Below are 12440 nucleotides of genomic sequence, written 5' to 3' on the forward strand. Positions count from 1 at the left end.
GAACGGAGCGGGAGCGGAGGGGGAGTGGAATAGGAACGGGAACGGGAGTGGGAACGGGAGAGGGAATGGGAGCGGGAACAGGAGCGGAGCAGGAGTGGGGACAGGAACAGGAGCAGGAGCAGAGCAGGAACGGGAGCAGAGCGGGAACGGGAATGGAGCGAGAACGGGAATGGAATCAGGTGCGGAGCGGGAATGGGAACGGAGCGGGAACAGGAGTGGGAATGAGAGCGAGAATGGGAACGGGAGCAGGAACGGAGTGGGAATGAGAGAGCAGGAACGGGAGCAGGAACAGAACAGGAGCAGGAGTGGGAACGGAGCAGGAACAGGAGCGGAGCGGGAATGGGAGTGTAGTGGGAATGGGAGCAGGAGTGGGAGTGGGAACATTGCCAACCCCAGCTGTGTTGCTGGCCATGGCTGCAGCACCGGCCCCAGCCGTGTCACCAGTCCCAGTTGCACCGCCACCCTGGTGGCATTGCCAACCCCATTCGCATCGCCAGCCCCAGCTGCACCACCAGCCCTGGTTGCGTCGCTGAGCACGTGGCATCTCCCAAAGCCCCAGCTCCCGGGGTGCCGCCGGGCAGCGAGCGCCTCCGTTTTCGGTTACGGCTGGCTTTACTAACCCGCTGTGCAAGGACAAGGCAGGCTCAGCGCTCAGAAGCAAAGTATGTTTATTATTTTGTAAATCTGCTGCTTTCGAGTCGGTCTTGCCCGAGGAGCCTAGCTCACTGCCTGCACGCTGGCAGCTGGCAGAGGTGCTCTTGTAAGCCATACCCGCCGTGCCACCCCCGTGCCACCCCCGTGACCCCCCTGGTAAGTCGGAGCCAGCGCTCATCACGCAAGTTGCTCTGTCCCAAGTGAGCAGAGCCTACAGCACCGCGGACTCCACAGCCTCTAAAGTACCTAAACATGGCTTGCTAGCGACGAGGGCTTGTGTGTACGCCATAATTCACAAGTGTGGTGTTAATGAGCTGGCAGCGCGGTTAATTATCCACCTGCTAGTGGGAAGTGACAAGCCTCTGAAGTATAATTAATCGCCGTTCCCGAAAGAAAAACCAATCAGTGTGGAAGTGGGTGCCAGCCCATCCACTTGAGCTGTTGGTCTTGCTCTTTTTCCTTCCAAACTCAGCTCCGAGTCCTTTGCTCCCCTGCATGGCAGGCTGTGGTGGCTACCAGCATGGAGGGAAGCTGGCCCTCATTCCTTTCAGTTCTTTTTGGGCTCTTTAAGGACCTTCCATCCAGGTAGGATCTTCGCCCCCTTCCCTGCCTCCGGGCTGGCTCTCACCTGCCCCGGCTTCCCCTGCTCCTGTGGGCTCCCCAGCAGGATTTCGTTGATGGAACTAAGCGTCAGGTTGCTGAAGACCATGTTAAGGTGGTCGACACCTCGCAGCTCCTGGACATGCACCTTCTGCTTTTGCTGGTCGCGCCATCGCTTGCACAACTCCAAACTGCGTCTGTTGACGGTGTCGTCCCCGTCGCCATAAATCATGTCCACGGGGTCCTCGTAAGGGAAACGCTCGTCATATATGTAAGTCTCCACGGTGGGGTAGCCTGTGCCGTAGAGGCAATACGTGTCCACCCCAGGAGGGGGTAAGCCCTTCAGCAAGTCCTTCATGTCCTCCCACATGTACCAGCCGTCCTCCAAGTTGACGTCGGTGAAGAAGCGTCGGTAGTCCCGGTACGTGTAGTTGTAGGAGGGCGTGGAGATGAAAACGTGGGTCTCAGGCCAGGCCAGGCTCGTTGGGAACATCCAGGGGCTGGTGGTGGTCATGCGCTGCTCTTCGCGCAGCTTGATGTTGGACATGAGTGGAATGCCCTGGTTGTCACCTGCAGGACACAGAGGGGCTCATCACAACCAGCGCTGAAATGTACCCTTGCAATGGTGCCCCTTGGGCTGTTGTTCTGGGGTCGGCCCCTCCAGCAGCAACCTACAGCTGTCTCCTGGCTGAGCCATGGTTCCAGCTCAGAGATATTCCCCTGTTTACCCCTGCCCTGCCCACGACCATGGGTCCTCTCCTCACCTCTCTGGCTGCAGATATCCAGAGCAACCTTCCAAACTCTTCTCTCCGACATCCCACCTCTAGCTGCTAGGAGGGGGTGAGTGTAGACAAACCTGGATGGGTGATGGCCCTGACCAACCCAGCTCTGGACTCTCCCTGCAGCCCCGGCACTTCCACGCCTGCTTGCAGGGACAGGAGTGGGCTGAGCCCGATGAGGGTGCTGATAGCAGGTGGCCAACCTGCATTTCTCCTGCAAGCCTTGGTATTTGTGGTGTGTTTGGAGTTCTAAGACCATGAAATGATCTCAGATTACCTTAAAAATGTCTCTGGCCCTTGTGGCAACAGAGAAAAATACGAGGAGGTGACTTAAGGGTGAGGCAAGGGGCCAGATGTTAAAATCATCAAGCACATGATTTTTAATTCCATGCATTTTTAGAGGCTCAGCTTGTGACTTGTACATATTCTGGGCTGTCAGCATTAGGCAAGTGATTGTGGCTTTCTAGGCTGCAAAGAGACTAAAGAGGAACTGGGCAAAGGGAGATTAAAGCCTGAAGACAGCAAAGATTATGGGGGATGGGCTTTGAGATGTGGGGAGATCCAAGCAAGTGATGCACGAGAGCATGAGTGTCCCTCGGGTGGCCTCCATGTCCTCTGCTGCAGAAGAGATGTATGGTCTGCAGCAAAGGTCCAGCAACCTCCCTGTCCGCGTGGATGGAGGCGGTGCAGATGTCTGGGGAGGCGACGAGAAGGGGGTGAGCATGCCCTGGACTGCTTCTCTGGCCACAAGATTTGTGGATGGGTGTTTCAGCTTTCCCGGAGCCCCCCCTAACCCAGGAGCTGAGCCTGCACGTGGTGCAGGCTGTGCAGAGGCAGGAGCTGGTGCGGAGGAAGGGGGGATGGCCAGGCTGCAGGTGAAATCTTCTGACTGAAGATTTCCATACACACAACCTCCCCAACCCCAATCATGGAAACCAGAGCAAACCAGGGCCAACTCTCCCGCTGCCGGGGCTGTGGCAGGACCCTCCATGGTGCTTTCCAGCACCGCGGGATGCAGCGGCATCAGCACCGGAGCATGAGTGCTGCCTCCACAGACCCCTCAGCCGTCTCTCCCCATCCTCTTCCACCATCCTGTCCTTTCCCTGCCCACCTCCACCCTCCCATTTCTGCAGGAGGGAAAGGAAGCAAAGAGGTGGCTGCGCACAAGGAGTCACCCACCCGACGCCAGGACACGCAGGGGCTTGACGGACCCTCCCCAGGGGGCACCCAGGGAGATGAAGCCCCCAATGTACTGATCCTTCCAGGCTTGCGTCTGCTGTAGCAGGAAGTAGAGGATGTTCAGGTTGCCCATGCTGTGCGCAATGAGGAAGACGCGTCGCTGGTACTCCTCGTGCATCTCCTCGATCAGTGCCTTCAGGTTCTGGAAGTATTCGGGCTGCTCCTCTGCAGACAAGAGGGGGCAACCAGCTCTTGGCCACCTCACTCATGGCTGCAGGGCTCCAGGACAGACCCTAGGAGCCCTGGCCAGGGAGAGGTGTGGGTACAGAGGCCACAAGTGCCACCACTCATTCACACGAGAGCACTGTGGGTGGCCGGGCACCCGCCATCACGGGCAGCCACCCCCGTCCGAGGGTTCTTCCACGCCAGACAGCTCACCCAGCCCGTGAAAACTATCCTGCTTCCCTCCCTGCATGGGTGGCCTGGCCACAAACCCCAGACTTACGGGGCCCGACCCTCCAGTCATAGGGGGCTGCCCGAACCGTCTGGTCCCTCACGTAGCCGTTGTTCACCAGGTTTTGCACCAGGGTGTGCAGGTAACCTGTGGGCAGAGAACACGGGTGGGAATTAGGTCCGTGGTCTTCTTCTGTCAACATTTTTTCACCCTGGTCCCAGCCACCACGTTCTCTGGTGAGCCCTGTAAGTGGCTCCAGCCAGAGGTAGTGGCTCCATGTGTCCCACGTGCACTGGGGTCAAGGACTGGGTGGTCCCTCCCGGCACTCGAAGGGACTGTGTCCCCGAGGCCAATGTCCCTCACTCCCAGGTGACCTGGGCTCTCTGCAGAACCGGTCCCCACTGGAGACATGGGGACACCTCTCCACTCACAAGGAGCACATGGGATCCCCAGACACCCCGAGCCTCTCCTCCTCTCACCCGCCAGCTTGCTCTGATCCAGGTATTCCACAGAGTAGGTCTTGCCAAAGCCAGGCACGCGGATGTGCACCCCGGGGGCGTTGGACATTTTCCGAGAGGTTCTGTTGTACACCACCCTGTAGGGAAAGGACAGAAAGTAGCAGAAGAACTGTGTCCCCATGGGGGGATATGGGGCTGGGGTGGAGATCACTGGAGCCACACAACTGTTTCCAAGTGGTGGTCTGGTGCCGAGCCAGCATCCATGCCAATCGCCCGGCATCTTGGGGCAGGAGGCTCTGATAGAGTGGGCTGCAGCATCCCCCTCACCCCACAGCCCCAGGCAGGGTGGCAGCACCCCGGGCAGGGTGGCAGCACCCCCAGCGGGTGCTGAGGACGATCTGTCTTGGCACGAGCGTGTGGCGGGGACAGGGGAAAGGGATGGGTGCTCGGAGCGGGACCCAGCCAGTTGTGTTCCCAAACAGTCCCGTGGTGCTCCCATGGCTTCCCGTGTGTGCTAGGTCGTGGCCGGGGGGGAGGAGAGAGGAGGGAGATCCCTGGTAGGTCATTTCCCCGGGGAGCTCCCGGGGTGGGGGTGAGCGGTACCTGGTGTTATCGATCCAGCAGTCAACCCCCACTGGCAGGAAGGTGTTGAGGTTGAGCCAGATGGTGAAATAGTCCTCCGTTTTGCGGTAGCACATCCAGTTCACCACGTCAGGCTTGTCTAGCTTCGCTTCCAGCTGGTTCCCAAGACACCCGGGCACTGGAGGCATTGCAGAGGGGGGAGCAGAGACAGCTACAGACCCCATCCCACTGGCCCACTGCTTGCCCCAGCCCCCCCAAACAGGGCTCCCCTGGGGCTGCTGGAGCAACACCCCTGGAGAACAGCCTGCTCCGTGCAGGGGCAAGGGCTCTCAGAGCTGAGATGTGGGGTGAGCACGGAAGCAGTGCTCAGAACGCATCCTCAGGGACCCCCCGAGCTGCCTTTCCCACGGGGTGACTCCCAGAGCTGCCGCCCTCGGCCCAAACCTACCAAACCCCCATCAGCACAAAGCTTTGCGGATTATTCCCCCCTGCCTGGCTGGGTTTCCATCCTCCTCTCCTCGCTGCAGCTTGGGGGAAGGAGTCGGTGCCGCTTGGGGCTGCTCAGCTCTACCGCACCCCCAGCACCTTGTTCTGGGGTAGCGGGACAGCTCGGGGGTGTCCAGAGTCACCAGGGAGTTGAAAGTCATCCCGGTGCTGGCTCCCGAGGCCCATGCACTGTTTTCCTGAACTTTAAACCCTCCGCACAGGCTGAACAAGGACTCTGAAATGGCTCAGCGCCGAGCGGAACTGTACCCTGTGGGAATTCAGTGCAAATAGCGCGTACCGTAAACACCGCATGGTTTTAAACAAGTTCACAGTCTGACGTGTGTGACCCGGGCTCCATTGATGGAGGGCGACCATCACCGGGGCGTTTGGTCTGCCTCTGGGAGCTTCAGTGGGGTTCCCAGCAGGGGTGGGACACCCATCCCAATGCCACCCCGATATGTGTGCCCGTGCCGGGGGCAGACACCATGGAGAGCATTCCCAGGCGGTGTGCAGGAGCCAAGAGCTGGCTCCTGGTGCCAGCGCTGATGCCGAGGGTGAGGACGAGATGTGAAGGGACTGCAGAGGACAGTGGCTGTGAGCCGGGTGGGATGGGAGCTCTGGGTGATGAACCCCACGGTCCCAGTGGGTCTGAGGACAGGCCCCAGATGCACGTGGCTTGCTACATGTCCCATGTAAGGTGCTTTCCCCAAGGACACCAAGAGCTGCTTCAGGATTTAAAGCCCCTATAGGTGCCTGCCCTGCACTGCTCTGGGACCCAGAACACGGCTCTGCTGCGTGGCTGTGGGATTCCACAAGCACAGCGGGGTGGGAGCCACATTGCCCGCTGTGGGGGGCTGAAGGATGCAGGCGAGGAGCATCTTTGACCTGAGAAGGTTGTTCCTCATTTCCCCTGGTCCCCACTAGCCTCAGGTGTCTCTGCACCCTGGGGTCTATGGGTGCAGGTGTTTTGGGGAGCCTCAGTGCTGTCCCTGCCACGGGGTGTGAGGGCAACCTGTCCTGGAGATGTTCACACCCCCCCCCATCCCACCCACCATGGCCCTGGTGCCCACAGTGTGGCAGGGGTATGGCCAAGGGGGGTGCAGGGGTATGACTGCACCCTCCGAAAGCCTCATCCCACGAGAGAGGGGAAGGAGGTGTAGCAGATGCCTCCCTCAACGTGCTTCACAGCTCCCCCACCTCTGTGACATCTCCCCAGGGATACAGGGAGGGTCTAATCCTGCCTTCAAAACACCCGGTTAGGGATCAGGCGTAGGAGATCCCAGTCAAGGAGTGCGTAGAGAGGACCTCCCTGTCCAGCAAGATGAGAGGGACCACGAGCTGCTCTGGTGGCTCCTGAGGGTGCACAGCCAGCACCCCCGCCCCCCGGCATGCAGCCCTGAGCTCTGCCTCCCCTTCCAGAGGACATTAGGTAATTATTAAGGGAGATCCTGTGGGGGCAGAGGGGTTATCGGCGGTCCCAAGGGCACTGGGGGGTTCTGGGATGCCTGGCCTAGGGGGATGGGCTACGCATGGATGCCGAGTGGCACGTGGGACAGACGGACCCGGCTGGACGCAGGACAGGGGCTGAGGCCGGTACCGGGGGCCCAGGGAGATGCTTTGACCATAACACATCCCTTCCTGGGAAGAGGCATCTGGTGACAGCCACCTGGGTCTCCTGGCCACCAGCATGGCCAAGCAGGACCAGCCCCAGGACACCGAGGCTCCAGACACCGTCCCCTGCTCTCTGATGCCTCTGGGAAGGGAGTTTGTGGGGTCAGCCCTCAGCCTTGCAGCTGGGCTGTTCTGCTTTTTCTCTTCTCTTTTTAAAGGGGAAACTTGGCTTGATCCAAGAAAAAGGAGAAAACCCCCAATTCCACTCATCAGAGATTTCATGGCAAAACCCTATCTCGAGTCCCCGGTGATGGCACAGGGGCAAAGGAAGGCAGAGCCATGCAGGACGGGGTTGGTGGCTGCTCCCACCTCCCCGAGGTGATGCCCCAACCTCTCCTTTCACCTCCCTGAGCTCCTCTGCCAAAGGCTCGCTCTCCTCCACGCCATCCCCCAGGCAGGGTGAGCATTTTGGGGGGGGGGGGGGGATGATGTGAGCGGGACGCCCTTCTGCACCATCAGCAGATGACTTAACCGTTGCCAGGGAGCGGCAGAAGACATGGGATGAGGTGAGTTTTGGGCAACCAAGGGGTGGTGAATGCTGGCCTGCCTCCCTGGTGGCAGCAGCCGTGGGAAGCAGCAGATGAGGGAGTGCTGCAGCCCCCATCCCTCTGCCAGCAGAGCGCCCTCAGAACTGAGCAAACACCAAAAGATATTAAAGCCCCATTTGCTTTCTGGGGTGCCCAGCCTGTCCCCTCAGCTCCAGACAGCTGTGGCTGGCCATGGCCAGCCCTGCATCCCTACCCGGGTGGATGGAAGGGGACCTGGGAGCTGTGTCACTCCCCCCTTGGTGGCTCCAGCTCCATGCCACCGCAGCCAAGAGCCACAGGCCTGCCAGCAGCACAGCACCCCAACCTCACCACCGGCGCTGGGGGCTGCGCTGCACCCGGGCTGCCCACCCATACCTCGCGGGGTGCCCACGCTGGCGTGACCTTACCGAGTACCACGGGCGGCGTGCTGTTGGTTGGGGGAGCTTCTGGGGTGGTGGTGGGTGGAAAAAGGACATTGAAGAGCCAGAACTGGGACGTGGGCTGAAGGAGCAGCGACAGCGTCAGCAACACAACCCCGGCGCGGCTGGTCCCCATGGCAAGCTCGGCCAGGATCCTCCGGACGAATCCAAGCAAAACAGCCTTTTATATTTTTTACGCAGGTCCAGCCAAGAGGCACCCGGGCTGCAGGGGAGGGGAGAGCTGCAAGGGGCTGGCCGTGATGGGGAGGAGGGACGGGGAGGGCCGAAGGACTAGCCTTGCGGACATGCCATGCCCTGCCAAGGCAGTCCAACGGTGCCCAGGGGCTCTTCGTGCCCTGAGATCCCCTGTTCGGGGCTGCCAGGGGAGCGGGCACATAAATTTAGCAATTTCCCAATGCCTTGGCATCTCTCCACTGCGTGCTGGGTTGCGGTTGCCATGTACTTCCCCCCAGCACGGTGCTCCTGGAGTAACCCCATGGGGCTGCCCGCTCCCTGCCTGGCCTAATGCACCTCTCCACTCCTCCTGCCCTCAGTAAGGGGGGCTGGCACTGCCAGTGTGGCCAGGTGGACCCCAAACCTCAGGGAGGCATCGGGGCAGCCCCCCGTGCCACGTGGCAGCAGCACGTCCCCCCAGTGCCACCCCAGGTGCTGTCCCTGCCCTGTGCCCCCCATGCCCAGGCTGCCCCACGCAGCACCCCCCAGCAAGCGCTTGGCCCCGGGACCCCACAGCTCCCACCTGCTGTGGTCCATGTGGGTGCTCCCCTGGCACCAACCCCACAGCTGGGGGAACCCCCCTGCAGCCCCCCCATCCTGCGTGGGCAGGGCTCCGGGTGGTCCTGTCTGCACCAGTGACTGGGGACCCTCCGGGACTGGGAGGCACCCAGGGGAAGGCAGGGTGACCCGGGTGCCTGGAGGGACATGGGGTGGAAGGGACTAGGCTGCAGGGGGGGTGAAGAAGAGGTGAACCATGATGCTAGAGCAGAACCCAACTGCTCATGGGCTTGCTCCAGCCTTCCCAGTATGATCCAGCCTTCCCAGTTTGCTCCGCTGGGGCAATGGGGCAGCATCCCCCATGCTGAGCAACGGGATGTTGCAGGGGGAGTTCAAGCTCACCTGGAGTGTGGCCTTTCGATCGTTCTGCCTGCAAATACTTCCTACCCAACATCTTTTCTGGAGATGAGCTCTGGGGTGGAAAGCTGCTGCCTCCCACCTCCTCTTGCTCTGTGGGGAAGGGAGAAAGGCACACGGCCTTTCCAGGGAGGCTTTGCTCCCAGCTTGGCCAGGACAGGGGTAAAGAGCTCCAGCAGAGTGGGCTGGCTTCAGAAAATTCATACTCTCCTATTGAAGGGACGATGTCTTCTTCTTCCCAGGGAAGAGAGTGTTGGTTTGGGTCTGCATGGAGCTGGGGGGCACTGGTGGGTGGGCTGGGCTGGCAGGGTGGGTTCCACACGGAGCAGAACTGGGGAGGAAGGGCAAGACAAAAAGGAGGGTGGCCCTGAGGAGCCCACCTGAGCCCGTGGCCCCCTTCCCAGGGCGCAGTGGCTTCGCAAACCAACCTCCTCGCAGCCGCCCCGCTCCTACCGAGTGCCCGGCCTTCCCGAGCGCCCGGAGAAAAGCTGGGGGTCGAGCTGAGGTCGCTGCGGCCACGACATGATGCTCACGGCCGCCGAGCGGGGGGTCCTGGGCTGACCGACTCTTATTTTTGAGGCTGCTGGGGTTGACCCCCAGAGCCCTCGCCGGGCTCCCCGCCTCCTCCGCTCCGTCCCTCTGGCTTTGGGCTTGGCCCCAGGGGGGGACGAACCCGCTGCCCGCGCCTCAGCTTCCCTGCGTGCTCCCCCGTGTCCCCCCCACTCCACGGCAGGGGTGCTGGCAGGGGTGCTGGCAGGGGTGCCGGGGCAGGGGTGCTCCTCCTGGGAGGACAGCCTCCACGGGGGGGTCCTGGCGGGAATGTCCCCCCGCCACTCCCCCCCCCCCCCCCCCCGGCGACAAGGGGTGCTCGGCGCCCGTCCTGGCCGTCCCCCAGCCCCCCCAAATGTGAGCCTGGATAGCTCAGCTGGGAGAGCATCAGACTTTTAATCTGAGGGTCCAGGGTTCAAGCCCCTGTTCAGGCGGAGGATTTATCCTTTAGGAGCCCCTGGGAAGGATCAGCACCATATCCCGCTGGGATGAGTCCCTCCTGGGACAGCGGAGATGGGGACGAAGCAGGACGCTGTGTCTCCCCTGCTCCTTTGCTCACTGAAAGGTGTGCATGTGCCCAAACCGTCTTCAAAGGCGGGGTTCCTGCTGACACCTGCTTTTTCTGCGCCACAACCACGAAGGTGATGAAGGGACTGGAGGAAAGCCGGGCTCTTCTCAGCAGTGCCCAGTGCCAGGGGTAGAGGCAACGGGCACAAACTGGAACACAGGAGGCTCTGCCTGAACATAAGGAAATGTTTTTTTTTTTTTTCACTGTGAGGGTGACTGTGCGCAGGCACAGGCTGCTCAGGGAAGTTGTGGTGTCTCGGTCCTCAGAGGTATTTGAAAGCTGTCTGGCCACAATCCTGGGCAACCGGCTCTGGGTGGCCCTGCTGGAGCAGGGGGTCGGACCAGATGACCTCCAGAGGTGTCTCCAACTTCAACCATCCTGTGATTCTGTTGCCCGTCAGCCCAAACCCACTCCAACCAAAGCAGAGCCCTGCATCATTTTAAGGGAGGACGGTTCATGTGAGAGCAGAGGCTGCAGCCACCCATGGGGTCACCACACTGCTCCAGCCGAGCCCTGAATTGCACTGTACACATATATATACACTTCAGATTATTTTGGAAAAACAGAAGCTCTTCTAAGAGGAAGTTGAGTAATTTTGGATGAAAAATATCCCGCTTGGGAGTTTGACATTTTTCAACCTGAACATACCTCAGTTACTCAAGCACAGTACATTATTCTTCAGACATGCTTAATGGACTTATACCTCAAACTGACTTTCGGGGTGGGGGGTCGAAAAGAGGGATGGAGGAATTATGCATTTCCTTGTGTTTCTGTTTCTCAGCTGTGTAAAAGTGGGACAGGTACTTCTGCTGCTAAAGGAAAACTTCTCTAGATGTTCGTCTTCTCTTCCTCTGTATTATCTTTAGAAGGGAAAATGCTTTTTGAGCTTTCTCTGAGTAAGGAAATATGTGTTTCCAATAAAAGAGTAAATGAAGATTGCAGGACTGTGAGGTTATGCAAGTGGTGCCCTCCAAACTGCAAATCCTTCAAGTAAATGCATAATAAATTTTTCTCTCAGTTTCTTGCTGTGGATAAGGTATGAAAGAGAAATATTTTCTTTTGTGCAGCAAAAAGTCCTCCCGCTCCACTTTCAAAGCACAAGCCCTGGGGACGCCTGAGTCAAACTCCCGAGAGCTGGCAGCCCTCTGCTACCTTTGGTTACCCCCACAGTGGTGAATAAATTGAGACCTGTTTCTTGGGCAGTGTCTTCTTCACCAGCTGAGCCCCGAGTGCGACCTGCGTGATATCTTAAGCAGCTTGTAGTTTCTTTTTTGAAAGCTGCCGTCCAGAGCGAGTGCTGCGCAGCCGTCGGGAGAGGGCACCAGGACCAAGCAAACAGGGCGTCTCCGTGGTCTGAAGGCTCCTGAAGAGTAAAGGCGAGGGTTTAAAAGGCTTCCTCAAGCGGCAGCACCTCCCGGTGCACCCCAGAGATCTCCACCTGCCTCCCGGGACCCACGAGACCTCTGGTTCCCAGACCCACAGGGTTGTCCCTCAGCTCTGGGTGGGTTTCGCCTCTGCCGTGAAAGCGTCCCTGGAGGTCCTGCAGCCAAAATCCCCTTCTCCAGGAGCTGGGGGTGCTGGCAGCAGGGCTTTTCATCCGGTTGATCTTCCTTCTTCTTCAGGTGGTCGCTGTGGCAGATCCTTCCTACCCTGGAGGGCTGGAGGGGGGAGCTGAGCCCCCGCGGCTGCGAGCTGCTGCCTCCCACCTCCTCTCACCCTGCAGGGCAACCGCAGTGTCTACCGGTCCTCTTTTTGCAAAACTGGGAGGAACGGTGAGGGAAAAGTGGAAAGCTGGGTGATTTCTTATAATTTCTTGAGCTTTGCCTGGAAAATGGAGAAGCTGGGTTGTTTGCCCAGAAGTATCACTGCAACACACCCCCACACCCCCGGAGATTCCCTGCGCAGTGACCGTAGGTTGGGAAATCATTGCAGGCTGGAGTCCAGGCACCCTGAGGAGCAGAGAGAGAGCATCAGAGCTGGTGCCCCCCCTCCTAGGGCACCTTTGCAAACTAACCCCATCTCACAGATGCCTCCCTCGCAGCTGCAGCCCGGCCTTTCTGAGTGCCTGGGGAAAAAAAAAAAAAAAAAAAAAAAACAACAAAAAAACAAAAAACCATTGCTGTGACTCGGATTCGAACCGAGGTTGCTGCGGCCACAACGCAGAGTACTGACCACTATACGATCACAGCAGAAGTCCTGCCACACGCCGGGACCGCGGGGAGCAGAGCGCCTGCACCGTCCCCTCCCCTGGCACCGGGCACAAAACTCCCACTATTTGATTCAGGAGGCTACGAATGGACTTGGATGCTGCTGCTCGGAGACACAGCGGTCTGGAGGCTGGGTCCTAAAACGCTGGCAGGGCTGG

At 59.7% G+C, this 12440-nt stretch overlaps 1 protein-coding gene and 2 non-coding genes across 3 annotated transcripts; 1 reads left to right on the forward strand and 2 right to left on the reverse strand.

The window, feature by feature from the left end:
- Nucleotides 1-651: 651 nt before the first annotated feature.
- On the reverse strand, nucleotides 652-8147 carry LCAT (lecithin-cholesterol acyltransferase). The gene is made up of 6 exons (XM_032985351.2): nucleotides 7798-8147; nucleotides 4728-4884; nucleotides 4146-4261; nucleotides 3718-3813; nucleotides 3213-3437; nucleotides 652-1824 (listed from the first exon to the last, which is right to left on the reverse strand). The coding sequence occupies exons 1-6, from the start codon at nucleotides 7943-7945 to the stop codon at nucleotides 1202-1204; spliced, it is 1365 nt and encodes a 454-aa protein (XP_032841242.1). The 5' UTR covers nucleotides 7946-8147; the 3' UTR covers nucleotides 652-1201.
- Nucleotides 8148-9868: 1721 nt separating this feature from the next.
- On the forward strand, nucleotides 9869-9941 carry TRNAK-UUU. Its single transcript has one exon. It is a non-coding gene; the product is annotated as a tRNA-Lys (tRNA).
- A 2251-nt stretch (nucleotides 9942-12192) lies between these two features.
- TRNAH-GUG lies at nucleotides 12193-12264 on the reverse strand. Its single transcript has one exon. It is a non-coding gene; the product is annotated as a tRNA-His (tRNA).
- Between the last annotated feature and the right edge of the window lie 176 nt (nucleotides 12265-12440).

Source organism: Tyto alba, unplaced genomic scaffold (genome assembly GCF_018691265.1).
Source record: "Tyto alba isolate M040663 unplaced genomic scaffold, T.alba_DEE_v4.0 Super-Scaffold_26, whole genome shotgun sequence".
NCBI classification, from domain to species: Eukaryota; Metazoa; Chordata; class Aves; order Strigiformes; family Tytonidae; genus Tyto; species Tyto alba.